The sequence below is a fragment of the Accipiter gentilis genome, chromosome 7 (assembly GCF_929443795.1).
Source record: "Accipiter gentilis chromosome 7, bAccGen1.1, whole genome shotgun sequence".
Lineage (NCBI taxonomy): Eukaryota > Metazoa > Chordata > Aves > Accipitriformes > Accipitridae > Astur > Astur gentilis.
Window position 1 is genome coordinate 43,406,131 of NC_064886.1, and position 23,611 is coordinate 43,429,741.

The 23,611-nt window shown below is 66.8% G+C and overlaps 5 protein-coding genes across 6 annotated transcripts; 3 read left to right on the forward strand and 2 right to left on the reverse strand.

The window, feature by feature from the left end:
* The first annotated feature begins 266 nt into the window (after nucleotides 1–266).
* Nucleotides 267–8,723, forward strand: SNTB2 (syntrophin beta 2). The gene is made up of 7 exons (XM_049806167.1): nucleotides 267–722; nucleotides 5,009–5,219; nucleotides 5,623–5,833; nucleotides 6,348–6,490; nucleotides 6,710–6,906; nucleotides 7,057–7,238; nucleotides 7,457–8,723. Exons 1-7 carry the CDS (start codon nucleotides 296–298, stop codon nucleotides 7,547–7,549), a joined length of 1,464 nt encoding a protein of 487 aa, XP_049662124.1. The 5' UTR covers nucleotides 267–295; the 3' UTR covers nucleotides 7,550–8,723.
* An 801-nt stretch (nucleotides 8,724–9,524) lies between these two features.
* VPS4A (vacuolar protein sorting 4 homolog A) lies at nucleotides 9,525–13,526 on the forward strand. Its single transcript, XM_049806168.1, has 11 exons — nucleotides 9,525–9,620; nucleotides 10,088–10,199; nucleotides 10,344–10,491; nucleotides 10,615–10,676; nucleotides 10,953–11,072; nucleotides 11,249–11,405; nucleotides 11,772–11,920; nucleotides 12,073–12,154; nucleotides 12,281–12,500; nucleotides 12,616–12,756; nucleotides 13,095–13,526. The coding sequence occupies exons 1-11, from the start codon at nucleotides 9,600–9,602 to the stop codon at nucleotides 13,194–13,196; spliced, it is 1,314 nt and encodes a 437-aa protein (XP_049662125.1). The 5' UTR covers nucleotides 9,525–9,599; the 3' UTR covers nucleotides 13,197–13,526.
* Nucleotides 13,527–14,214: 688 nt separating this feature from the next.
* COG8 (component of oligomeric golgi complex 8) lies at nucleotides 14,215–18,515 on the reverse strand. 2 transcript variants are annotated; one of them, XM_049806350.1, is made up of 5 exons: nucleotides 18,186–18,515; nucleotides 17,655–17,862; nucleotides 16,760–17,578; nucleotides 15,830–15,998; nucleotides 14,215–14,539 (listed from the first exon to the last, which is right to left on the reverse strand). In XM_049806350.1, the coding sequence occupies exons 1-5, from the start codon at nucleotides 18,500–18,502 to the stop codon at nucleotides 14,382–14,384; spliced, it is 1,671 nt and encodes a 556-aa protein (XP_049662307.1). In that variant the 5' UTR covers nucleotides 18,503–18,515; the 3' UTR covers nucleotides 14,215–14,381. The 2 variants fall into 2 exon arrangements, with proteins under 2 accessions (XP_049662307.1, XP_049662306.1); XM_049806349.1 differs by lacking the exon at nucleotides 14,215–14,539 and adding an exon at nucleotides 15,340–15,673.
* Nucleotides 18,516–18,529: 14 nt separating this feature from the next.
* NIP7 (nucleolar pre-rRNA processing protein NIP7) lies at nucleotides 18,530–19,824 on the forward strand. The gene is made up of 5 exons (XM_049806351.1): nucleotides 18,530–18,660; nucleotides 18,778–18,864; nucleotides 18,979–19,117; nucleotides 19,224–19,364; nucleotides 19,464–19,824. The coding sequence occupies exons 1-5, from the start codon at nucleotides 18,605–18,607 to the stop codon at nucleotides 19,581–19,583; spliced, it is 543 nt and encodes a 180-aa protein (XP_049662308.1). The 5' UTR covers nucleotides 18,530–18,604; the 3' UTR covers nucleotides 19,584–19,824.
* Nucleotides 19,825–20,434: 610 nt separating this feature from the next.
* On the reverse strand, nucleotides 20,435–22,796 carry TMED6 (transmembrane p24 trafficking protein 6). Its single transcript, XM_049804216.1, has 4 exons — nucleotides 22,476–22,796; nucleotides 21,230–21,356; nucleotides 20,858–21,009; nucleotides 20,435–20,659 (listed from the first exon to the last, which is right to left on the reverse strand). Exons 1-4 carry the CDS (start codon nucleotides 22,794–22,796, stop codon nucleotides 20,435–20,437), a joined length of 825 nt encoding a protein of 274 aa, XP_049660173.1.
* Nucleotides 22,797–23,611: the final 815 nt, after the last annotated feature.

Genomic DNA, 23,611 nt, shown 5'->3' on the forward strand with positions numbered 1-23,611 from the left:
GGAGCCCGGGAAATGGAGAGCGGGGCGGGAAATAAAGCACGGGGCGGGGCTTCACCGCCCCTCCCTCCGGCGCCACCAATCGCAGCAGCAGCGGCGGATCCGCCGCCGCTACTGCGATTGGTGGCGCCGGAGGGAGGGGAGGGGCGTCTCGGCCCCGCCTCTCCCGCAGCCCAGAGCCTACCGCAGCGCGCCATGCGGGCGGGGGGTGTGGCCTCCGCGCCACGCCCACAGCCCTCCCGCCCCTCCTCCAGGCCCCGCCCCTTCTCCCGGTGAACGGCGGCGAGCGGCGAGCGGCATGGCCGTGTGGACCCGCGCTTGTAAAACGGGGCTGCTGGAGCTGCTGCTACGGGAACGTTGGGTGCGGGTAGCGGCGGAACTGAGCGGCGAAGCGTTGAGCCTGACGGCGGAACCGGGAGGCGGCGAGTCGGCGGTGCTTAACGGCGTGGTTAACGGCAACGCGGAGGCGGCGCCCGGTTGCGTGCGGAGGGTGCGGGTGGTGAAGGCGGAGGCGGGAGGGCTCGGTATCAGCATCAAGGGAGGTCGGGAGAATCGTATGCCGGTGCTCATCTCGCGTATCTTCCCGGGGCTGGCGGCGGAACGGAGCGGGGCGCTCCGTCTGGGCGACGCCATCCTCGCCGTTAACGGCGTCGATCTCCGGGATGCCACCCACGATCAAGCCGTCCAGGCGCTGAAGAGAGCCGGCAGGGAGGTCATCCTTGAAGGTACCGGCTAACCCCTCCTCCCCGTCCTCGGTACGGGTCCCCCGGTACTCCCTCCCTCCCTCCTCTCCCACTGCTCCTCCCGCCCCCGTCCCATTACCGGGTCCTACGACCCCCCCTCTGTTGCTGTCACCGGGCTCCCGGACCCCCGCCTTGGGCCCCTTTTCCGGTTGTGGGACCCCACTCCCCCCACCCCACCCCGGTCACGGTACGTGTCTGCCCCCCCAACCCCCCCCAACCCCAGTGCTGGGTCCCAGCGTGCCCCCGCCTGGCATGGGGACAGGGACAGAGGTGTCCCCTGCCCGGCCAGGGCACTCCTGCTTGTGGTGGGACGGGGACCCCTCCCAGCTGGGGACAAGGACAGGCTATCTCTGCTGACTGTGCCCTCCCCCGGGACAGACCTGGGGTGCCCTGGCTGCAGTGTCCCCCCAGGACAGTGTGTGTCCCCGTCTTCAGGGAAGGAACCCCCGGGGTGGGTGCTTGTGCCCCCCAAGTCCCCAGGGAGGGCCGTGGCTCCCTGGGGGGTGGGTTCGGGGTCTGCCCATGTCCCCGTGGGCTCTGTGCCGGCGGCACAGCTGGCTCGGTGCTGGCCTGGCAGAGCCACCGGCTCCTGCCAGACCTGTTCCCGGCAGCCTGACAAGCTCGGGCAGGGCCCGCCTGGCCCGGCGGCGCGTGGCACGGGGCTCGTGCCGTGGGGTGCCACGCTCTGGGCAGCCGGGAGGACGCGAGCCGCCTGTGCCTTGGGTCACGATGGTCCATGCAGGTCCGTGGTGCCGCACACGCCGTCCTGGTGTCCTGGCAAGGCCGTCTGTTCTCTGGTGTGTGGGGCTGCTCTGTGAATCCAGTGCCTGGTGGGTGCCGGGGCTTGGTCGCCTGTGCCCGACTGGGCTGGGCCGACGCTGGTGACAGGTGCTCCCGTTCGCCCGCCTGCTCCCGGCACGCTGCGCCGGTGTGAGGGCAAGCAGATGGGCTCCTTGGCGCAGCCGCACCTGGCACGGGGTGGCTCTGTGTGGCTCGGCCGCAGCTGGGGTGCTGTGGGGGCTGAGGCGGAGCTGCGGTGTTGGGCTTGGTGTTTAAACACCGGACGGGTCAGGGCCACCGTCGGAGGCAGCGAGAGTCCCCACAGGGGTCTGCACCAGATTCACCATCTCCCCACCGCGTCCTTCCCCTCGCTCCCGTCTCACACCGCCTGACTGTTTGATCCTGTCCTGCCGGAGCTCCGGCCCCACGGCATGTTTGTCCCTTGCTTCCGCCAAGAGCACGGGTGCTGCGGCAGCCGCCCCTTCCCTTCCCGTCGGTGCCGTGGGGCTGCTAATCCAACGGCTGCGGCTGTGGCTGCCTCACAGCCTGGCAGAATCATCTGGCTCCTGGCTGGCATCTGCGGGCCCTGGAGAGGAGCTGAGGAAGACCTTGGCTGCGTCGTCCCACCCTGTCCCTCCTCACCAGTCCCTGGAGGTGCGACCTCCCTGGCAGGCAGGGCTGCCGGGCACGTGCCGGGGCTTCACCCGGGCCCTGAGCCGGTGGCGGAGTATGGGAGCACCAGCCCTGCGCCGGCACCCCAGTGGGGCTGGCAGCCTGGTGCTGGGTTTGGCCGCAGGGACCCACACCAGGCACCTTCCTCCTGGGGTGCCTGCAGGCACACGGCACGTTCTGGCATGCTCTGGCGCGCTGGGGGAAGGGAGCCCTTCCGCTTCTGCAGGGGAGCTGCGGGCAGAACTGCCGGCCGGCGGGCACACGGGCTGGCCGGGCGCTGGTGAAGGGGAAGGCCGGTTGCAAGAGCTGACCCCTGTGCAAACGTGGGGAAACCTCTTTGGTGTCTTCCCTCCGTGTGCGGGTGCCAATAGTAGGAGGGGGCTCTGGCCTCGAGGATGGACCGATGCAGTCGGGGAATTGTATGGGGACTCAGTCCCGGTAAAGCCAGCGCTAACCCGGCATTGCTGTGCAGCCGGAGCAGCTGCCTTCCTGCGACAGGTCGGGCGAGGGGTGCAGGCGCCGGCTGGGTTTCCTTTGCGGTGAGTGCGTAGGCAGGGCGGCAGCGGCTGTGCCGGGGCGGCTGTGTGCTGGCCGCCGGCTCACCAGAAGCAGAAAAGGTAGTGGCAGGTGCCGCTGCCTGGGTGCCAGCTTCATATCCCCAAAAGCAGGGAGCCGTCTCTGCTGCTGTCCCCGCTGGCAGACACAGTCCTGTGGATCTGCTCGGTGCTGGGGCACGCTTCCCATGGTGGCCGAGCTGGCGCAGCCTGGCAGCAACTGCCTGCTGGTCCCAGTCGCCGCTGAGAGCCACCTGTACCCTTGCCAAGCCCATGCTCCTCCGGCAGCGCCCCGGCACAACGCTTGGGCTCCCGCACCGCTGGCCGCCCGGCTCAGCCTCTTGCCCTCCTGGTTCCAGGGGCTCTTGGCAAGCCTGGCCTTCGGGGAGGTGGTGGTCGTGCCCCGGCGGAGGTTGCCACTGGCACCACGGGGTCATGGCACCGTGGGCTCGAGCTCTGCCGGGGGCTGGCTGGAAGGTGCTGGGCTCCCGGCCGGTGCTGGAGGCAGCTGCTCACATCTGGCAAACAGCTGCCGAGCGGCCCCGCAGCAGGAGCTGCCGCCGCTGCCGCTACCCCGCCGGCACTGCCCTGCCCTGCCCGGCCAGGCAGTGGGATTAGGGGTGCACGGGGACGGCGGTAATCCCGGGATCAGCGTGGCGGGAGGCTAATATTAACTCGTTTGCTGCCCGCAGCAAGGACAAGCGCCTCGTGGCAGCACGTCCCCACCCCGCCACGCTGCTCGGCTCAGCAAATCCGGCGGGAGGGCGGGGGGCCAGCCTGCCCGCTCCCCATCCCTGCCAGCATCTCCCTGCCCATGCTGCGGGCAGGTGGCAGCCCCCGCCACGGGGTGATTTGTGGCGGGCGAGCCCTGGGCCACGGCAGGCGTCTGCCCACGGGACCGCAGGGTCCAGCAGCGGCAGGACCGGCCGAGAGCGGGACCTGGGCCCCGCTGCCGCCATCGTTCCCGCTCCGGCAAAGTGCCGGTGGGCCGGCTGGCCTGGCTGCGTTGCGGCATTGTGCCAGCTCCGCAGACACTTTCACCGAGTGGCGGGGAGCTTCATTTCACAGCGGATTACAGCTTACTTGCTTTTTTTTTTTTTTTTTTTTTTTTTTTTTTTTTGTTTGGTTTTAATTCCCCGCCGCCCCAGGCTGCGTGGACGTCGCTGTTCCCAGTGTGTTCCTCCTTTGGGGGTGGGATGCCGAGGCTCGGCGCAGGCAGGCTGCTCTCACGGCATGCGTGCTGGCCGGGGAGCCGTGTCCGGGGGGGGCCACGGCAGGCAGGGGTCCAGCGCCGGCTGCAGCTTTCCTGCCTGGCCGAGCGTGCCGTCCCGCACGGCCTCATCCCTGCTCTGGCAGGCGGCTCGGCTGACGCTCCCTGACATCTTGAAGGCGTTGGCTTTCCCTGAGCCTGGCAGCTGGCGCAGCCGTTGGCGCTGGTCAACCCACAACGGCACCGCGGGCTGGATGAACTGGGCTCCGCGGCTCCTGGTCCGGAGCTGGGATGGGCTCCGGGGTGCTGGCGCCTTGCCGGGGCTCTGCTTTGGCTGGGCTGGGTGGTGCTCAGGGAGAGACCGTCCGGGGGGAATAGGAGCCAGTGCCTCCTTCCTTCCTGACCAGCCTGGAGAGGAGTGTGGAGCCGGGATGTCCCGGCTTCAAATCCTCCTCCTCCTCGTCCTGCCGGGAGCGGAGGCAGGCTGCTGGCAGGCGCCGGCAGCAGCGAGGGGTCAGCCTGCCGTCAGCGCCTGCGGCGCTGGAAACTTGGCCGGTGTTGTCCTCGCAGCGAGGCGGCCGGGGCGGCTCAGGATGGGCTGCAGCCTGACCTCCTGCCCGGCCCCATTGTGCTGCGCCGCCTTCCCTTTCCTTACTCCCGCGCCGGCTGCCGGTAATGGGGATGAGCCACCAGCGCCCATCCCCTGCTTGGGACACCTCCATCTCAGGGCAGGGTGGGACGCTACGGGCCGTGGCCCCATCACCAGGTCTCTTCAGGGCTGCTGCCCCCTCCCCGGGGTGGGAAGGCAGGGTACCCCCTTTCCCGCTGCCTGTCCTCTGCCTGCGGCACAAGGCTGGTGGGGGGGGTGAATTCAGCTGCCTGGGATGTGGGCTGTGCTGGTGCTGCTGGGAGAGGTCCCGCAGCCCCCCAGGCTTGGCTGAGACCCCGTGCATGCCTGGGGGGATGACAAAACACCCCCTTGATCAGAGCATCCCTGGGGTGCAGGACCCCTGCCCAGCTGTAACCTGTCCCCCTCACTTCCCTCCACCCAGTGAAGTTCATGCGGGAGGTGACCCCCTACATCAAGAAGCCCTCGCTGGTGTCAGACCTGCCGTGGGAGGGGGCCGCCCCGCAGTCGCCCAGCCTGAGCGGCAGCGAGGACTCGGGCTCCCCCCAGCACCAGGGCCCCCGCGACCGCAAGGTGATCCCCCTGAAGATGTGCTTCGCCGCCAGGAACCTCAGCATGCCCGACCTGGAGAACCGGTGAGGCCCCCCTCCTCCAAGCCAGTATGGGGGACCCTGATCCCCATGGACCCCCCCGGGACAGGGCTGGGGGCTGCTCCTTGCTGTGACCATGATCTCCCACTTTCCCCACTGATTTGTGAAAGGAAAGTCCTGTGGGTTTGGCTGGGGCAACGGCTGTGCTGGCCCCCCCACCTACCCCCCCAGGGTGTTTGGCAGCCTCCCCTGCCTATGAAAAGGGGGGCCCTGCAAATCTCCCCAGTTCTGCCTGCCGGCAGAGCTGGCACGAGACTGCGCTGGTGGCTCCCCGGCACAGCCAGAGCCCCAAACCAGTGCGGCCAGTTTGCCGGGCTGGGCACAGGCAGGGGCACACTCAGCCAGGTGCCGCTGCTCCTGTCTCACCCAGCGCCGTGTCCCCTCACAGGCTGATCGAGCTGCACTCGCCGGACAGCAGGAACACCCTGATCCTGCGCTGCAAGGACACGGCGACGGCGCATTCCTGGTTCACGGCCCTGCACGCCAACATCACCGCCCTGCTCCCCCAGGTCCTGGCTGAGCTCAACGCCATGCTGGGCACTGGCGGCGCTGCGGGCAGCGGCAGGGAGGTGAAGCACATTGCCTGGCTGGCTGAGCAGGTACGCACGGCTGGGGCTGTGCCGAAGATGCCTGTCTGGTGCCATTCCCATGGTCAGCAGCGCTGATGATGGGGCTGTGGTGCAGCCGCGTGGCTGCTGGAGAGGCCTGCTGCCCGCCTGGGCACCGGGCTCTGCCGCTCTCCCATTCCCCATCTGGCCGGCCGGCTGCGCCCCAGCAAAGGCAGCGCTTTCCATGCCCTCAGTCCCCTCTCCTGTTGGGATTTCCTGGCTGGAGACGCTCATCACCCCCTCGCTTTTCCATGAATTCACTGCCTGGCAGCCGCAGCCTGCCCGGGCACTGTGGCAAGCTCGGCCCCAGCAGCGGGGTCTCCTCGGGATGGCCGCCGGTCACAGTGCCTTGCACAGCTTTACACAGACACTGCTGAGAGCCCGGCAAAGCGGAGCTGCTGGCTTGGGGTCGGCCCGGCCGTGGGCACAGGGAGCGGGGTGCCTGGGCAGCGGTGGGTGCCTGCAGCCCCCGGTGCCCCTCACTGTGCCCTCGTGTCTCTCGCAGGCGCGCCTGGACGGAGGGCGGCAGCAGTGGCGGCCAGTCCTCATGGCGGTGACGGAGAAAGACCTGCTGCTGTACGACGGCATGCCCTGGACCAGGGACGCCTGGGCTTCACCCTGCCACAGCTACCCGCTGGTGGCTACCAGGTGGGCTGGAGGCGGGGGGCTGGATCCCTCTGCCTGCATCCTCCAGGGACCAGCTCCCCTCGGCCGCATCCAGCTCCTCCGCTCATGCCTTGGCTCTGCCTCTTGCCGGAGCAGGGGGAAAGACCCGAAAGTGCAACGAGCGGCGTGGTGCTGGCACAGTGCTGGCACTGCCGTCGTGCCCCTGACCCCCTCCCCATCCGTTCCTGCCCCCCTCTCCAGGCTGGTCCACTCGGGCTCGGGCCGCCGCTCACCCTCCATGGGCTCGGAGCTCACCTTCGCCACCCGGACGGGCTCTCGCCAGGGTGTGGAGATGCACGTCTTCCGCGTGGAGACCCACCGGGACCTCTCCTCCTGGACACGCGTCCTCGTCCAGGGCTGCCACGCCGCTGCCGAGCTGGTCAAGGAAGTGACCGTGGGTGAGTTCTGTGGGGTGGGGGGGACCCCCGGGGCTCCCCTTTTCCCTCCTGGGGCTCTGGGGTGCCGGCAGGGTGAGGGTGCAGCGGGACCTGGGCTGCCCGGTGGGGGTCTCGCAGGCGGGGGGGGCTAAGCCCTGCGTGTGCCCGCAGGCTGCACGCTGGGTGGGCAGGAGGTGCAGCTCTCCATCCACTACGAGGGCGGCTTCACCATATGCCGGGAAGAGCCGGGCGGCAGCGTCCTCTTCCGCTACCCCTACGAGAGGCTGAAGATGTCGGCAGACGACGGCATCAGGACCCTCTACCTGGACTTCGGGGGCCCCGAGGGGGAGCTGGTGAGGAGGGGGGCATCTGGGTTCACTCCCCGATTTGGGAGGTCTTCCTCCAGGGGGGTAGCTCCTGCTTCCCCCCCATCCCTGCGGCATCACGGCTATGTGGTACCAGCAGTTGGGAGACCCCAGCCCTGGCTGCGAGACCCCCGGTGCCCCCCCCGGGGGTTTGGTGTGCCGGTGGTGGGGCTGACACCGTTCTCCATCTCCCCCCCCCCCCCCAGGCGCTGGACCTGCACTCCTGCCCCAAGCCCATCGTCTTCATCCTGCACACCTTCCTCTCGGCCAAAGTCACCCGCATGGGGCTGCTGGCATAGGTGGCCCTGGCCCCCACCACAAACCAGCCGGGGACAGCGGAGGGGCCCCCCCCTCGCCCCTCCAGCCCCACCAGTGCCTTGCCGGGGCCGGGACTCGCTGCCCCGAGAGCCACCGGGGATGTGGTAGGACGGCTGTGCCGGGGTGGGGGGGTGAGCCTCTCCTGCTCCGTGCCGGTGGTCCCGGCCCCCCCACCCCAGCACAAGGAGGGACCGGGGCACAGACACCAGCTTTAACCCCCCCCTGGGGCCTGAAGCCATCACTGATCTCACCGCCTGTGCCTTGGAGCGGGGTGAGCCTGACCCCCCTCCCCCCCACCCAATTGGGGGACCCCTGGTGTTCCCCCCACCCGCATTGGGGGGAGCCAGCGCCCTCCCTGCCTTGGGGCTCCCCCCAAACGGGGTCACATTGTCCCTGCATGGGACGGGGCTTGGGCCACAAAGCCCCCCCCCACATTGCTGCAGCATGGGGTCCCCTTGCCCCCCTCAGGGTGGGGGACACCCACTTGCCTTACTGGGGACCCTCACAGGGATGGACAGGGCTGCCCCCAGCCCCGGGGTGCTCATCCCTGGGGTGGGCAGGCAGGGTGCAGCCCCTCGACCCTCCCCCCTGCTGCCCCCAAACCTCCCAAAGCTGGAAAACAAATCTGCCCTGGGACAGAGGGGCTGGGGGCTGCCTGGGGACCCCCCCCGGGCCTGCCCCCATGGCTCCCCCCCCCTGCAGCCTGTGCCCTCCTGCCCGGAAGCTGCTGCCTGGGTCCGGCCCCGCACTACTGGGGGGGCTCACAGGCCCCTCGTGAGTTTGGGGCAGGACGTGTAGATTGATGCACTTTTGCTTTTTGTACTTTCTCTCCCCCTGGGAGGGGGGCAGCTCCTGGGTGCTGGGGGGAGCCCCGGGCATGGTGGGAGTGAGACACACACACACACACCCCCCCCCGGGCTCCCCCTCCAGGCTGAGGTCCTGTTATCCCCTCAGCCAAACTCTGCACATTTTTCTGCTTCCCGTGGGGCTGTGCTGGTTGGGTGGTGGGGGTGGGGGTCTGGTGGGGTGCCAGGGGGTCCCAGCCCCCAGCCTGGGGTTGTGGCTTGCACACAGGCACTACAGGTCCTGCCCCCCCCCCCCCCCCCCCCGCCCACCCAGCACCGGCCCTGGGTGCCGCACGCCCCTTCTATTTTTGTATTCTTTGTAAATTGCTATTTATATCAGATTGCCTTTTCTGGGGTCTCTGAGTCTCACTCTGAGGGTGTCCGGGGGGGCGGTGGGTGTCACAGGGGGGGTGTTACTATGCCGGGGGGGGGCACTTAATTCCCAGTACAGTACATGTTGGGGGGGGTGGGCAGTACTGGGCTGCCCAGTACAGGAGAGACTGGGATGTACTGGACAGAGCCTGGTGTGGGGGTGCTGGGCGGGGGGGGGGGACTGGGGCATCTCGTAGTGGGAGCAGATGGGGGGAGGGGGGGGGAGCTCATCGGTGGGCACAGGTACCCGCAGGTATTTGGGGGCTGTGTATGGGCACTCGGGGTGTTTGTGTGTGTGGATGCAGGTGTACACTCTATACTTGTGTACGCTCTGTGTGTGTGTGTGTGTGTGTGTGCACACGTGTGCACGCGGACGGGGGGGGCGGTACAGGGGGTGCCCGTACCCCCAGCCGGGCCCGTAGGTGTGCCCACACGCGGGTCCGGGTGTGGACGTGGGTGCGCGCGCGCGTGTGCACACGTATCCTGGTGGTTGGGGTGTGTATACGCACACGCGTGTGCTTGTGGGTGTATATGCGGGTGCCCACGGTCGCGAGGGTCCCGAGCTGCACACGCGTGTGCCCACCCTCGCCCCCCTCCCCGCGCCGTGTGTGTCCCGAGGGGCGTGGCGCGGCGAGGCCCCGCCCCTGGCGCGGCTGAGGGGCGTGGCGAGGCCCCCGCGGCGCGGCTCCCGGCGGGTGCCGGTAGGGGGCGCCAGCGCGCACAGCCGCAGTGGCGGGCGGTCCCGCGGGCCCCGCCGCTGCCGCCGCCGCTGCCGGGCCGGGCCGCGCCAGGAGCGGCGACACCGGGCGATGAGATGACAACGCCCACCCTGCAGGTACGGCGAGGCCGGGGCTGCCGGAGCCGGGCCTCTCGGCTTCCGCTTTCCCCGAGTCGGGCTGTGGCGGGGCCTCCTCCGCGGCACCGGGGAGGCCTCACCCGGCCCCGGTGCGGTTGCCGGCCGGGAAAAGGCCTCACCCTGTCCCGGTGACTGAGGGGGGGGGGGGGTTGCGGGGAAGGGTCTCACTCTGCCCCGGTGCGGTGAGGGTCGGGGAACGGCGTAAGGCGGTGCCGGTGCCGGGGGAAGGCCTCGCTCCGTCCCGGTGCCAGGCCCCGTTGGGGCGGCCTCGTCCTGCCCCGCGCCCCGCCGGGCGTTACGGAAGGGGACCCCGCTGCGAGCAGGCCCGGCCCGGCCCGGCCCCCTTGGTGGCGGGGGGGGGGGCGGGGGGGGGAGGGAAGGGCCTGGTCCTGCTCTTGGCCCCGGTGCCACTCCCCGGCTTACGGCGCTGTGCCCTCCCCCGCCAGAAGGCCATCGACCTGGTCACCAAAGCCACCGAGGAGGACAAGGCCAAGAACTACGAGGAGGCCCTGCGGCTGTACCAGCATGCTGTGGAGTACTTCTTGCACGCCATCAAATGTGAGACGGTGTCCCGTTCCCCCCTCTTCCCCGGTTACAGCCCGCGGGGCTCGGGGTGGGGGCTCCGGAGCGGGTGGCAGAGTTGCTGGCTGTGGCGCGGGGCCACGGGTGATGCTTGGGGGGGTGTTGGGGGTGTCTCTGCAGATGAGGCTCCCGGCGACAAGGCGAAGGAGAGCATCCGAGCCAAGTGCACGCAGTACCTGGACCGGGCGGAGAAGCTGAAGGAGTACCTGCGCAGCAAGGATAAGCAGGGCAAGAAGCCGGTCAAGGAGTCCCAGAATGACAACAAGGGGTGCGTGGGGGCATCAGGGACACCCACCCACCCCACCCCACCCCCCCCCGATAGCAGAGCTGGCGGGACCCTGCTGCCACACCGGGCCCGGTGCCGTTCCTGACCCGTGTGCCCTCTCCCCAGGAGCGACAGTGACAGTGAGGGCGAGAACCCCGAGAAGAAGAAGCTGCAGGAGCAGCTGATGGGTGAGGGGCTGTGGTGGCTGTCTGCGGGGTGGGTGGAGAGATTCCTGAGGGGTGGCTGCGGGGAGGGGGACAGGTGGTGGGACTGCAGCCCAGGGGCCTGCTGCTGGGGTTTGGTAGCCCCTAGCCTGGCCTTTGTGCTGAGGGGCAGTGGGGTTGGTGGGGTGGAGGTGTGGGGAGGGACCGGGACAGGGGGTCTGGCTTTCCTGGCTCTCGGCAGATGTCGGGAGCATGGTGCCCCTCTCTGCAGGGCACGTGAGCAGAGCTGCCTCCTCGTAGGTGCCATCATGATGGAGAAGCCCAACGTGCGGTGGAGTGACGTGGCCGGTCTGGAGGGAGCCAAGGAAGCCCTGAAGGAAGCCGTGATCCTGCCCATCAAGTTCCCACACTTGTTTACCGGTTAGTGTCACGGTAATGCCGCAGCTGCCGCTCACCCACGAGAAGGTGCCACAGGGCAGCAGCTGGGGCAAGCGCCTGCTGGAAGGTGATCCTGAGCAACGGGGACGCATCTCCTTGTGGGCCCATGGGGACCTGGCCTGGGGACAGGGAAGCCATGACGCTGGCCTCTGTTGCAGGGAAGCGCACGCCCTGGCGAGGGATCCTGCTCTTCGGGCCCCCTGGTACTGGCAAGTCCTACTTGGCCAAGGCCGTCGCCACCGAGGCCAACAACTCCACCTTCTTCTCCGTGTCGTCCTCGGACCTGATGTCGAAGTGGCTGGGAGAGAGCGAGAAGTAAACTGGCTGCAGGGATGCATGGCTGCTGCAGGCTGGCTTCCGGCCTCCCCTCTGGCCGGGCTGGCAGTGCCAGAGCTCTGGCCAGGGCAGAGGAGCCACCAGCGTTGGTGAACCCCGTTAATGCAGATAATGTGTCCCAGGGGAGAGTACAGGCCTTCCTGAGGCTCCACAGCCCAGGGATGGCCTTTCTCCTGGCACGGCGCTCGCCGCCTCAGTGCCAGCACAGGGTTGCCAGGGCGGGCAGGGGCAGGAGGAGCCGGCGGTGCGTGGGTCTCCTCACCCCGGGGCAGTCAGGGGCTCTGGGTGCCGTTGGTGATGCGGAGGGTCCCTGAGCGGGGACCCTGTCCCCTGCTTTGTTCACAGGCTGGTGAAGAACCTCTTCGAGCTGGCGAGGCAGCACAAGCCTTCCATCATCTTCATCGACGAGGTGGACTCACTGTGCGGCTCCCGCAACGAGAATGAGAGTGAGGCAGCCCGGCGCATCAAGACGGAGTTCCTGGTGCAGATGCAGGGTATGTGGGGCTTCCAGCGGGATAAGCCGGCGTGGGGAGAGGGGAGGGGAGAAGGACGGGGCGGGCAGGTGCTGGAGAAGCTGCCAGATGCCTGCGTCCCGCCATTCCCTGGGGATTGCTCTGAGCCATCTGCCTGCTGTGTCCCTGGGCAGGTGTGGGGAACAGCAGCGATGGGATCCTGGTGCTGGGTGCCACCAACATCCCCTGGGTGCTGGACTCAGCCATCAGGAGAAGGTGAGCAGGACACAGCTGCCCCCCCAGTCCTGCTGCCGGAGCCACGAGGCTGTGCCCTGGCAGGATCTGGCAGGGGGTCCGGCAGGGTAGGACTCACCCTGCCCTGCCTGCCTGCACTGCCTTCAGGTTCGAGAAGCGCATCTACATCCCGTTGCCTGAGGAAGCGGCGCGGGCCCAGATGTTCAAGCTGCATCTGGGCAACACCCCGCACTGCCTGACAGAGGCCAACATCCAGGAGCTGGCCCGGAAAACAGATGGCTACTCAGGGGCTGACATCAGCATCATCGTGCGGGACGCCCTGATGCAGCCCGTCCGCAAGGTGCAGTCGGCTACCCACTTCAAGAAGGTGAGCGCGGGCTGCTCCCAGCCCTTGTGGGGGTGTCCATTCCTGGGGTGGTAGGCCCCCCACGGCTGGCATTGGTGTGGTGGCCACCATCCCATGCTGCCTGGCTCTGCCGCAGGTCCGCGGTCCCTCCCGAACCACCCCTGGCGCCTTCGTGGACGACCTCCTGACACCATGCTCGCCCGGTGACCCGGGTGCCACCGAGATGACCTGGATGGAGGTGCCCAGCGACAAGCTGATGGAGCCCATTGTCTGCATGGTGAGTGTGGCCGCCGCGGCACAACACCAGGCACCCATTCTGCTGGGCGGTGGCTGGCCCCAGCCCAGCAACGCTGCGGCCCCAGCCCTGCCGGTTCCCTGTCCCTCCTCTGGTGCAGCCGCCTATGGATACAGCTCCTCACTCCCCGAGACACCAGCCCCCAGCTTTACTGGGGCACAGGACCCAGCCCAGAGCAGCACCCCAGGGTGCTACAGGGATGGGCAGAGCTGCCGGCACCAGCTGGCGCTGCTATGGCGCGGGTCGGGGGGGGTCCCTACCCTGTGCCAACCCCCACCTCGGTGCCTGGTCTCAGCTGCCTGTCTCTGCCTCTGTTGCAGTCGGACATGCTGCGCTCGCTGGCCACCACCCGCCCCACCGTGAATGCTGATGACCTCCTGAAGGTGAAGAAATTCACGGAGGACTTTGGACAGGAAGGTTAAGGGTGGCGGAGGGGTGGGGTGGGGATTGGGGGTCCCTGCCACACACCCCCCACTCCCGCCCTGCCGGCCGTGCCAAACAGGTTCATCTTCCGCTCACTACTCACCCCATTGCACCGCGGCACCCAGCGGGGCGTGGGGAGCACGGCCTGGGGGGGCTGACACTATTGCGGGGGGCGGGGGGGGGTGGTGGTGTCTGAGCATGGCCTGGGTGGCTGGGTGCTCCCCCCGGCCCTGCCCCACTCTTCTTCCTGCTCTTTTTTATTTTTTAAATTAATGCTGCTTTGGGTTCTGTCTTGTTTATATGAAAATAAAAACAATCTGAAAGCTTCAGCCAGCGCTTGGCCCCTCCCTGAGGCTCTGAACGCACCGGGGGACCCAGCCCGGCCACCCCCCCAAACCCACTGCCCCAGGGCCGAGGCCTCGGGCTCTGCCTTTGCCGCTGCCGCCATGTGCGGGCAGGAGGCCCCGGCAGCTGCTGCCTGTCCCTGGGTGAGGGGGTGTGGGACTCCCTACGCTCTAGCCGCCCTGGCCAGGGATTTGTGCCTGCGGTGGGGGGGGGATGCTTCGGGCTTTGTCCCCCCATCCCCTGAGCATGCAGCACTCGAAGCAGCCGTGGGACATACCCTAAAGGCTCCTGCCAGCAGCTGCCCCCACCCCCAGCCAGCACCCTGTGTCCCCCTGTGCCATCCCCGAGCCAGCCTCGGCCCTGCTGCCCCCCTCCCAGCCCCAGGCCCCTGCTGCTCCCCTCCACTGTCTCTACTGCAGGACCTCCACCCCCACCGTGACCCTGGCCACCAAAGAAGCCCCGGAGAGGGGGTTCTCCCCCCCACCTCTCTTCCCCCTGCCAGCAGCTCTTGTTCCTAGACCCGTAAAATAGTTTCCGGTGCAAGGGGCAGCAAGGGCTGGGCTCCTCCTGGCTACACCCGCCCCCCTACACACACCTGGGCAGCAGCCGGGCAGGGCCCAGGTCGGACCGGGGGGGTTGCGGAAGGCGGGCAGGAACAGCCGGGAGCCGTGCTGAGCCCTCACAGTATGTATTGCCCGCGGTACAGCCGAGCGAGAGCCCCCCTGTCCCCTGCGGGGCCGCGGCTCGGCGCTGGAGAAGTCACTGTGGTTCTGATCCAGTGAGACAAGGTACCGGGACAACCGGTGCGGCTGGGCACCTGCCTGCTGGCACGGCCATCCTCAGTCCAGGAGCTCCATCCAGCCAACATTGGTGAAGGTGCGGCTGTCCATCCGGTCAACGTAGAGGATGCCGTCCAGGTGGTCCATCTCGTGCTGGACTACACGGGCCGCCCAGCCCTTTGCCTCCCAGCTCACCGGCTCCCCGTGCTCATCCACGCCTGCCAACCGGGAAAGCGGTGGTCAGAGTTGCAGGGGCGGTGGTGGGGTCCGGGGGAACGTGTCCCACCCGGGGCAGGGGACGGTCAGGACCGGTGGGGGTCGGTACCGGAGATGTGGACGGCCCAGTGGCGCGGGATGTAGGCGGAGAAGCCCTTGAGGCTGGCGCAGCCCTCGGGAGCGGTGACGAGGCGGGCGTCGAGGACGCGGAGCGTGGGGTTGACGAGCAGGCGGAACGGGAAGGGCTCGATGCCGTGGGCGCGGCGCAGGGCCGGCGGGTACTGGAGGCAGCGGGCCGGGGTGAGCTCGGCGGCGAAGACCCGCAACGGCACGCCTAGCTGCGGGGCGCTTAACCCCAGGCACGGCTCCCGCCTCAGCCCGGCAGCCAACGCCGCCGCCAGTTCCCGCAATTCGGGTCCGCCCAGCCGTTCCGGGGCTACGGCGGCGGCGGCGGCGCGCAACACCGGGGCTCCCACCTGGCAAGGGGAAGCGAAAGGCGGGACGGGCGGGCCCAGCACCTTCCTCCGCAGCGCCCGCCAATACGAACGTTCTCGTTCTCCCCAACCCGCCGCCTCCCCGTACCCCCGGCCCGGGGCTCCCGGTCGGGCCCGTCCCGCCAACCGCCGCCCCGCCGCCAGCGCCGCCATGGAGGCCGGCCTGCGCGCGCAGCTACGGTGGCCGCCGAGCGCTGGCGCGGTGCTGTAGGGCGGGAGAAGAGAGCGACCCCTGGCGGCGGGGAGGAACGGCAGCGCCCGGGGGCGGTGGGGTTCTGGGGGGGTGGGTGCAGGCAGGAGGACCTGCGGGCAGGGGTACAGGCAGCGGGAAGGCAGGCAGGGACCGGGGACCCCCGCACCCCCGTCGTGGGGTGATGCAGCCCGGCCCAGCCGCAGCCCCCCACTACCCTGTGGCCTCGGGAATGTCCGGCAGCAGAGCCCCAGTGGGGGGGTTCTCCTGCCCCTGTGCAGGCAGGGACCCCCCGGCCACGGCTTCTGATTCCCGCTCCGGGCATGCGGTGTTCTCTTGGGCTGGTTCCTCCTCTGCCGATGCCGGCAGGAGAAAAGCCAACGGCTCCCTGAGGGCGACCACGTCGATGCGGCCCAGGCGGCCGAAGCGCTGCAGCTGGGTGGGGGGGACGCCTGCGGGAGAAGGAGGGGTGGGCTCGTGTGGGGGCCCACGGGGAACCCCCACAGAGGTGACAAGGCCCAGTATGTCCCGGGGGGGGGAGCCACCGGTGGGGGCAGAGCCACGTGGCTCCTCCCCCTCCAAAAAACGCAAATCCCCGGGGGTCTCACCCAGCGCCTGCGCAATTTGTGCCGGGGGAAAGAGGAGCTGGAGGCAGCGGTTGAGGTAAGGCAGCAGGTCATCCAGGAAGGCTGTACAGAACTGGGCAAAGAGCTCCTGCTCCCGCCCGCTGAAAGCCGCCTCTTCCGCTCGGTGGAACGCCAGGATGGTTTTGTTCACCTGAGGTGAAAATCAGGAAGTCATCAATTCCTTGGAAAGTTGTTAATTCTGAGTGTGAGCCGGCAGCATGCCCAGGTGGCCAAGAGCACCCTGGCTTATATCAGAAATTGTGTGGCCAGCAGGACTAGGGCAGTGATCGTCCCCATGTACTCAGCACTGGTGAGGCCACACCTCAAATATTGTGTTCAGTTTTGGGACAAGAAAGACACTGAGGTGCTGGAGTGCGTCTGGAAAAGGGCAACAGAGCTGGTGAAGGGCCTGGAGAACAAGAAGGGTCTAGAGAACTTGAGGAGCGGCTGAGGGAACTGGGGTTGTTTAGTCTGGAGAAAAGGAGGCTGAGGGGAGACCTTATCGCTCTCTACAACTACCTGAAAGGAGGTTGTAGCGAGGTGGGGGTCGGACTCTTCTCCCAAGTGATAGGGCAAGAGGAAACGACCTCAAGTTGCACCAGGGGAGGTTTAGATGGGTATTAGGAAAAATTTCATCACCAAAAGGGTTATTAAGCACTGGAACAGTCTGCCCAGGGAATTGGTTGAGTCACCATCCCTGGAGGTGCTTACAAGACGTGTAAATGTGGCGCTTAGGGACACGGTTTAACGGTGGACTTGGCACTGTTAGGTTTGTGGTTGGACTCGATGATCTTAAGGGTCTTTTCCAACCTCAACAACTCTATGACTCTATCCTATGAATGCTCGGGGCAGGGCAAGCGCGTCCTCACATTCTCCCAGGACAAGGCACAGCTCCGTCCCCCGGCGTCTTACCTCACCGAGCGCGTCCTCCAGGCAGGCGGTGACGTCCTGGGCCAGGGCGACGGGGCAGCAGAGCCGCAGGTCGTTGAAGGCGACGAGGAGGCCGTTGAGGAAGCAGGCGAGGGGTGGGAAGTCCAGCAGCACCATGGGCGGCTGCAGCGTCCCCGGCTGTGACGCGGGCACCGGCACACTAGCGCTGCCCCCAAGGACGGCTGGGGCAGAGATGAGCGTGTAGGAGTTCATCTCCTCCCGGAATTTTTCCACCGCCTCCTCCACTGCCTTCTTGAAAGAGGCGGCGGCTACACGCTGGAAGAGGGGGGCCAGTTGCCCGCGGAAATCAGCCCCCACCCTGCTGAAGGAGAGGCCGAAGTACATGCACTGCCCCAGCAGCGAGTCCAGGCGGCCGCCCACCCCGCGCCGGAGATCGCGCTCCAGCGTCCGCAGGAACTCGGAGACCTTCTGCAGCACCCAGCCGTGGAAGATGGCTCCCTCATTGAGGGCCTGCCCCTCAGGGGGCAGGAGCGGCTCCTCGTCAGAGAAGATGGCGCGATACTGGGTGACGATGTCGAAGAGGTGGACGCGGCAGGCCTCGATGGTCTTGGTGATGTGGAAGTAGGGGTCGTCGTCAGGGATGGAGGCCTGGATGGAGCGCAGCCAGGCATCCCGCGCCTGCAGGAACTTGATGCGCAGCTCGGCCTCCGTGAAGACGTCCATGCGCCGCAGGTAGCCGATGACCCGCAGGCAGGCTGGCAGCTGGATGTTGGTGCGGAGCTGCTGGATGAGCTGGTTCAGCATCAGCTGGGCGGACTGGCGCACCTCATCCACGATGCCCTGGGGCGGGAGAGAAGCCTCAGCCGCGGGGGCCGGGTGTGGGGCAGCCGTGGGGCAGGAGCAGAGCGGGGCCTACCTGGATCACAGGGATGCTGCTGTGCTTCCTCTCCAGCCAGCGCACGTAGGCAGCAAGCTCCAGCGCCTCCTCGTAGTAGCCGTTGCGGACGCAGGTGTCCATGAGCTGTGGGATCTCCAAGATCTCCAGGATCTCCGTGTGCCGATTCAGCGTCAGGCTGTTCATGCGCCGGCTGCAGGCGATCTCCTCGGCATCGCGCATGAAGTTCCTGCAGGATCGGGACGGGATTGGCACGAGGGTCCCCTCCCGCCCATGCTGCCCTCTCCCCAGGGCCCTCCAGGGCCCACTCCCAGTGCTGCCTGTACCCCCAGTCCCAGCCGGCCCCGATCCTTACTGGGCCCAGCACCAGGACCCCTCTCGCCACCCGCCAGCCCAGCCCTCACCGGCCTCCCCCGTCCCCGGGGCTGCTCCTGCGCCCTCAGACCCTCTACTCAGCCTCACCCCATCCCCGGTTCTTTCCGCTGTCCGTCCCGTTCCCTCCCGTGCCTTCCCCGCCCCGGCTAACCGCGGTCCCGGTCCCCGTCCCCGCACCGGCAAGCGTCCTGGAGGGCGGGCAGGCGGCCCAGCAGACTACCGAGGCGGCTCTCGATGCCGCCGAAGCCGCGGCCGGCGCGGCCGGTGCACTCGGCAGAGCGGATAAAGGCCCGGTAGTGCTCGAAGGCCAGGCGGCGGGTCTCCGCCCCGACCCGCGCCCTCTCCGCCGCCAGCCGCGCCGGCTCCCGGCCCAGCTCCGCCAGCCCCAGCGCCGCCAGCTCGGCCACGTAGGCGGAGAGCTCGGAACCTCCGGGCCCCGCCGTCGCCGGGCCGCGTAGCCAGGCCAGCAGCCGGGCCTCCTCCGCCGCCGCCATGGCGCCGCTCTGGCCGCTCCCCTCTCGGTGGGCCGCCGCGCCGCTTCCGGTTCCGCCGCTTCCTGTTCACGGCGAGTCCCCGCGTGTGCAGCGCATCGGGCGATGCGGCCGCTGACGGAGGCGGAGACGCGGGCGGTCTTCGAGAAGCTGGGACGATAGTGAGGGACCGGGAACGGGAACGGTGAACGGGAGGGGACCGCGGAGCGGGGACCGGGCGAGCCGCGGGAGGAGGGGACCGGGACCGGAGCTGGGCTCACGGGCTTTTGTCTCCGCAGCATCGGTGAGAACATCCAGCTGCTGGTGGACCGGCCCGATGGCACCTACTGCTTCCGCCTGCACCGCGACCGCGTCTACTACCTGAGGTGAGCGGGGCCGGGGGGACGCGGACAGGACAGCGGCGGGGCGGGGGTGGGGGGGTCCCGGTCCCGGTCCCGGTCCCGGTCCTTGGAGCCACTCCAGCTCTGCTCTCTTCTCAGTGAGAAGTTGCTGAAGGTGGCTGCGAGCATCCCCCGGGACAGCCTGGTGTCCCTGGGCACCTGCTTTGGAAAGTTCACCAAGACGCAAAAATTCCGGCTCAGCGTCACGGCCCTGGACTTCCTCGCACCCTACGCCAAGGTGGGACATGGCGTCCCTCTCCCGCCCCGACCCCCAGCCGGCTGCCCCCTGCCCTGTGTCAGGCCCCCTTGCCAGCCCCTTCACTTGCTCCGGGTTTCTTTTGCAGTACAAGGTGTGGGTGAAGCCCGGCTCGGAGCAGTCCTTCCTCTACGGCAACCATGTCCTGAAGTCGGGCCTGGGCCGCATCACGGAGAACACGGCCCAGTACCAGGGCGTGGTGGTGTTCTCCATGGCCGACGTCCCGCTGGTGAGTGGCCGGCACGGCCCCTGCGCTTTCTGGGGCTGGGGTATGGGTACAAGGTGGGAGGAAACTCTCTCTCACCTCCTCCCCTTCATCCCCGCCCAGGGCTTTGGAGTGGCTGCCAAGTCCACCCAGGAGTGCCGGAAAGTGGACCCCATGGCCATCGTGGTGTTCCACCAGGCTGACGTCGGGGAGTACGTGCGGAATGAGGACACGCTGACCTAAGGGAACTCCAGCGCTCCAAAGATGTGAGCATTTCTAGGGAGAACAGACTTTGTCCTGCATTATTGGTGCAGTAGCGGCGTAGAGAGCCGTGAGGAACCCACTCCGAGTGGGGCGGAGGGGCTGGGAGCCACCAGCAAGCAGCCCCGCAACCCCAAGGGGTGCTGCTGCCAACACGAGGAGGAGCTCCCCCCATGCCAGACCTTGTCCCTGCTGTCACATAAAACCTGTTCCTTCTCCCAGAGTGGCTGTTGTCTAGTGCGGAGCCTCAGGGGGGTGGGCAGCTCTCACACCTGCTGCGGGTCTCTGCCTCCCTGGGGCAGCGCGACACACCGGGGTGTGACTCCAGAGGGGAGAACTGCTGCGTTCAGTTCAGCAGATGAGGCCGGGGGGAGGCTCACAGCCTGGGGCTGAGCTGTCAGAGGCTGACTGCCGAGCTTCAGGGAGGGAGGGAGGGAGGGGGCAGGCAGCTGCCTGCGAGGCAGGACTTGCTTTGCCCAGGCTTGCAGAGGATGGACAGCAGGCAGCAGGCTGCAGTCACTCCCCAGAGCGTGTGCCAGGCGTTCCTTTATTGGGTGTCTGGTAGAAAAGGCACATTGGGACACTGTAGTGGAGGGTTGGGGTGTAACAAACTGATGTAGCTCACGAAGCTGAGACGATTGTGTTGTGCTTTTCTTCTGTTGGAGTGGTTTCAGCTGAGGCAGGGCTAGAGCCGGAGACAGGAGCAGGGGGAGCTCTCCTTCCTCCTCCTCAAAGCAGGATCTGCCCTTCCCTCCCACTCTGTGAAGGGGCAGAATGGCAGCTCGTTTACTGAGTGCTGCAGGCAGCAGTCCTGCCCGCAGTTCTGGGCGCTGCTAGCACTTCTGCCTGCTGTTGGTTTGCACGTTGAAAAGGCGCTTCAAGAAGTAGAGCTGCAGCACCCCAGAGAGGACAATGACGCAACTCTGAGCCATTGACCACCAGTTGACATAGTTGTAGTTGGACTCCAGGAGGAAGGAGTCGGCCCCTTTCCGCATCCGGGCAAAGTTGTAGAACCGCCACATGTGGAAGATGTGGATCTGTAGCTTCCGGATGCTGACCTGTGGGAGAGGTGGGTGCTCGGCAGCGGGGCCGTGGCAGAGCCTGGGGCTGGCAGAGCTGTTCTCAGAGCTGCCCGCTGGGCTCAGCATTAAATTAAGCTGCAGCTCAGGCAATGGCAAATGCCCTTCTCGGTTCCCTTGGGAGGATGTGCCCATCCCTGCTGTGTTGGAGCACCCTGTGGTTGCCTTGACACTCACCCCGATTGCCTCCAGGGTGTCGTTCAGTTCTTTCCTCTCTTGCGGCTGCTTGTTTTCTGTGTTGAAGCCTTCATAGTAGACACCGAAGTTGAGATAGACCTGCATGAAGCCAAAGTGATTGTGCTGGTTGTCCAGGCACAGCTGGTAGAAACCTGCAGAGAGAAATGGGGATTGTTGTTCCTGAGTAGAAGAGCTGCTGCCAGGCAGACCTGTCCCCAGCGCCCAACCCTCATCCTCCCCATTAGGGAGGGAGGTGTGATCAGACCGATCAACTCTCTGGGAAGCGCTGTCTGGCTGGACAGGCTCGGAGTTGCCGTGCCTGCCTGCCTGCAGCTGGCAGGAGGGCTGGGCAGGGATCGTGGCAGTGGAGACCTGTCTCCTTTGCGAGGAAGTTGATCTGTCCTCGCACGTGCTGGGAAATGCCAAGCTGGAAGCCGTTGGGGTCGCTCGCCGTGGCCAGGATGTCCCTGTTGGTGGCAATCCCCGTCGCCCGCTGGACCTGGAGGCAGGAAAGACCCGAGGGGCATTCGTGGGCCTGACTCTGCACCCAGGAAACAGAGGGGAGCCCACAGGAGCACTCGTGTGCAGTGCAAGGACCCAGCGGGGACCCGTGTCTATTGAGGGGTCTGTGGGGAGCTGCCCTCCTTCGTCACAGTGAGCCAAGGCCAGGAACACCCGCCAGTGAGCTGCCAGCTACATGTAAAAGAAAAACCCACAGCCCTGGGTAATGAACCCCACGGTTCCCAATGCCGGCTCACAGTGCTGCAGGTGCTTGCACAGACCCCACATCTCCCACCCCACCTCCCTGCCGCCTGGATTGGATGCTGCCGGCACTGTCGCTGCTGCGGGCCGCTGGAGTGTTGGGAGATGGAGCTGTGCCGAGCCCCAGGGCTGTGCCGTGTTCCTGCGGGACCGCTCTGCCGAGCACAGAGCTGGGGGAGAAGCTGTCAGTGCCGGGCACGGCCATGCCCTGGCTCTACTTCAACCAGCCTAGTGTAAACAGGAGCTAAAAGGGCTCTAGTTTTCCCTGTGGGAAGAGGAGGGAGCACAGGGACAGGCAGATAGGGCTGTGCCCAAGACCTTCAGCGTGCCTTCCACCTGCAGCTCAGGGGAGAGCTGAGGGCTGTGCAACAGCCTCCAGCAAGCCCAGCAAAGGGCAGAGCTCCCTGCAGTGCCAGAACACCCCACAACTCTCTGCGAGCGAGCTCTGGGTGCTTGGGGACTATATCTGGAGCTCTCGGCAGCACTTTTTATGGTTTTAAAACACGTATTTAAAAAAATAAATGGGAATGATGCTGGAAATTGCCTAAAAAAGCACGGTCCCTGAGATGAAGCATCCAAGCAACTGCAACCATTCCCTGTCTTGACTGAGGACCTTCCCCACGCAAGGGAAACTGCCTCTGCCCTGGGGGCAGCGGGTCTCCTGCACCAAAGCCTGGTTGCAGGACTAAGGCAACAGAGGATTGCCCACCACAGGACCTGCTGCACCCTTGGAGGTGGCAGCTGGCACCGGCCACAGAGCCACCGTGCAGGGCCGATCCAGCACCGCCATTCCCCGACGCCCATCGGCAGCTGCATCGTGCCAACAGCTTCCCGGGAAGCATCCCGCAATGCTCACCTCGTAGCTGAAGAAGAAGTTGCCGCTTTGGTACGCGAACTGCCAGAAGCACTCCACGGCGCCGGCGGGGATGACGATGGCAAAGTCGTAGCGATCCGCCCCGCGGAAGAGGGGATCCTGGCTGGACTCGCTCAGGGGCTCTGTCTCGGGGCAGCTGGCAGGGCTCAGCAGCACCAGGAAGGCCAGCAGCAGCATCCTGCTTCCCAACCTCCAGTGCTTCCTCCAGCCAGAGCAGGAGCAGGGACCCGAGGTAGCAGGGGTAATTATTAACTGCTCTGCAGTGGCACTCGGCAGAGCTGGGGCTGGTGTCGGGAGGAGCATGGCACGGGCTCTGCTCCTGAAGGTGATCTTGGTGCGGAGCAGGAGCTGGTCTGGCTCATCCACGTTAGAGCTCACCCAGCTGAACCTTTTTGCAGAGGCTGAGGCTGCTGCAAAGAAGCACCACAGTCCCCATCCAGCCCCGCTCCTCTCACTGACCAGCACTCTGCCAGTCTGTATCTCGTGAACAAGCAAATTAAGCAGGAAAAGTGTTTTACTCCAAGAAACTTCCAGAGTAAAACTTTGGGCTGCAACATCCTCTACACACAGCCTGGGGCCGGATCCTGGCACAGAGGAGGAGAGCGGGCTCGGACCCAAGCAGCACGAGTGCATCTCCCACCTGGGCATAGCACCGGCACGACCAACGGGCACTGCCTCACACTGGCAATTATTGGTCCAGCTTGTGGCTCACATTAAGCCTCTCTGCCCTGGAACAGGCCTCTGCAGGGGCAGAGGTGCTCTGACCCCATGGAGACAGTTTTACAGGCAGAAGGGGAGGGAAAAGCACAGCCACAGCCAGGTGAGAAGGGAAGCTCATTACAGCAGCTGCTGCTGAAGGACAGAGGGGAAAGCAGGTGTTTCCAAAGAGACTTCTCCCAGCCCTAGGCTCTGCAGGAATGGAGTCAAGAGAGGCTGCTTTTAGAAAATGCCCCCCCATACCTCCCGTGCCCTTCAACAGAAGTCTATTCCAGAAGCTTCTGCTTCATGCCAACACCAATGCGGCAGCGCCTCATACCATCAGGGCATCGCTGTTCCACCCTGAACAGCTGCTGACACAACACCCCCAGCCCCGGCCGGCAAAGGGGGAGCCCTGCGAT

Bases quoted from the DNA above. Each gene is read 5' to 3' on its own strand.
- SNTB2 (XM_049806167.1), top strand. From the start codon at position 296: ATGGCCGTGTGGACCCGCGCTTGTAAAACGGGGCTGCTGGAGCTGCTG. The intron at 5,220-5,622 runs GTGAGGCCCCCC...GTCCCCTCACAG, and splicing joins ATGCCCGACCTGGAGAACCG to GCTGATCGAGCTGCACTCGC. The intron at 5,834-6,347 runs GTACGCACGGCT...TGTCTCTCGCAG, and splicing joins TTGCCTGGCTGGCTGAGCAG to GCGCGCCTGGACGGAGGGCG.
- VPS4A (XM_049806168.1), top strand. From the start codon at position 9,600: ATGACAACGCCCACCCTGCAG. The intron at 10,677-10,952 runs GTGAGGGGCTGT...GCCTCCTCGTAG, and splicing joins GCTGCAGGAGCAGCTGATGG to GTGCCATCATGATGGAGAAG. The intron at 12,155-12,280 runs GTGAGCAGGACA...CACTGCCTTCAG, and splicing joins GACTCAGCCATCAGGAGAAG to GTTCGAGAAGCGCATCTACA.
- COG8 (XM_049806349.1), bottom strand. From the start codon at position 18,502: ATGGCGGCGGCGGAGGAGGCCCGGCTGCTGGCCTGGCTACGCGGCCCG. The intron at 17,579-17,654 runs GTAGGCCCCGCT...CTCCCGCCCCAG, and splicing joins GCAGCATCCCTGTGATCCAG to GGCATCGTGGATGAGGTGCG. The intron at 15,999-16,759 runs GTAAGACGCCGG...TTTTCACCTCAG, and splicing joins TGGAGGACGCGCTCGGTGAG to GTGAACAAAACCATCCTGGC.
- NIP7 (XM_049806351.1), top strand. From the start codon at position 18,605: ATGCGGCCGCTGACGGAGGCGGAGACGCGGGCGGTCTTCGAGAAGCTG. The intron at 18,661-18,777 runs GTGAGGGACCGG...TTGTCTCCGCAG, and splicing joins TTCGAGAAGCTGGGACGATA to CATCGGTGAGAACATCCAGC. The intron at 18,865-18,978 runs GTGAGCGGGGCC...CTCTCTTCTCAG, and splicing joins GACCGCGTCTACTACCTGAG to TGAGAAGTTGCTGAAGGTGG.
- TMED6 (XM_049804216.1), bottom strand. From the start codon at position 22,796: ATGCTCCTCCCGACACCAGCCCCAGCTCTGCCGAGTGCCACTGCAGAG. The intron at 21,357-22,475 runs GTGAGCATTGCG...TCCTGCCTCCAG, and splicing joins ACTTCTTCTTCAGCTACGAG to GTCCAGCGGGCGACGGGGAT. The intron at 21,010-21,229 runs GTCTCCACTGCC...TTCTCTCTGCAG, and splicing joins CTTCCTCGCAAAGGAGACAG to GTTTCTACCAGCTGTGCCTG.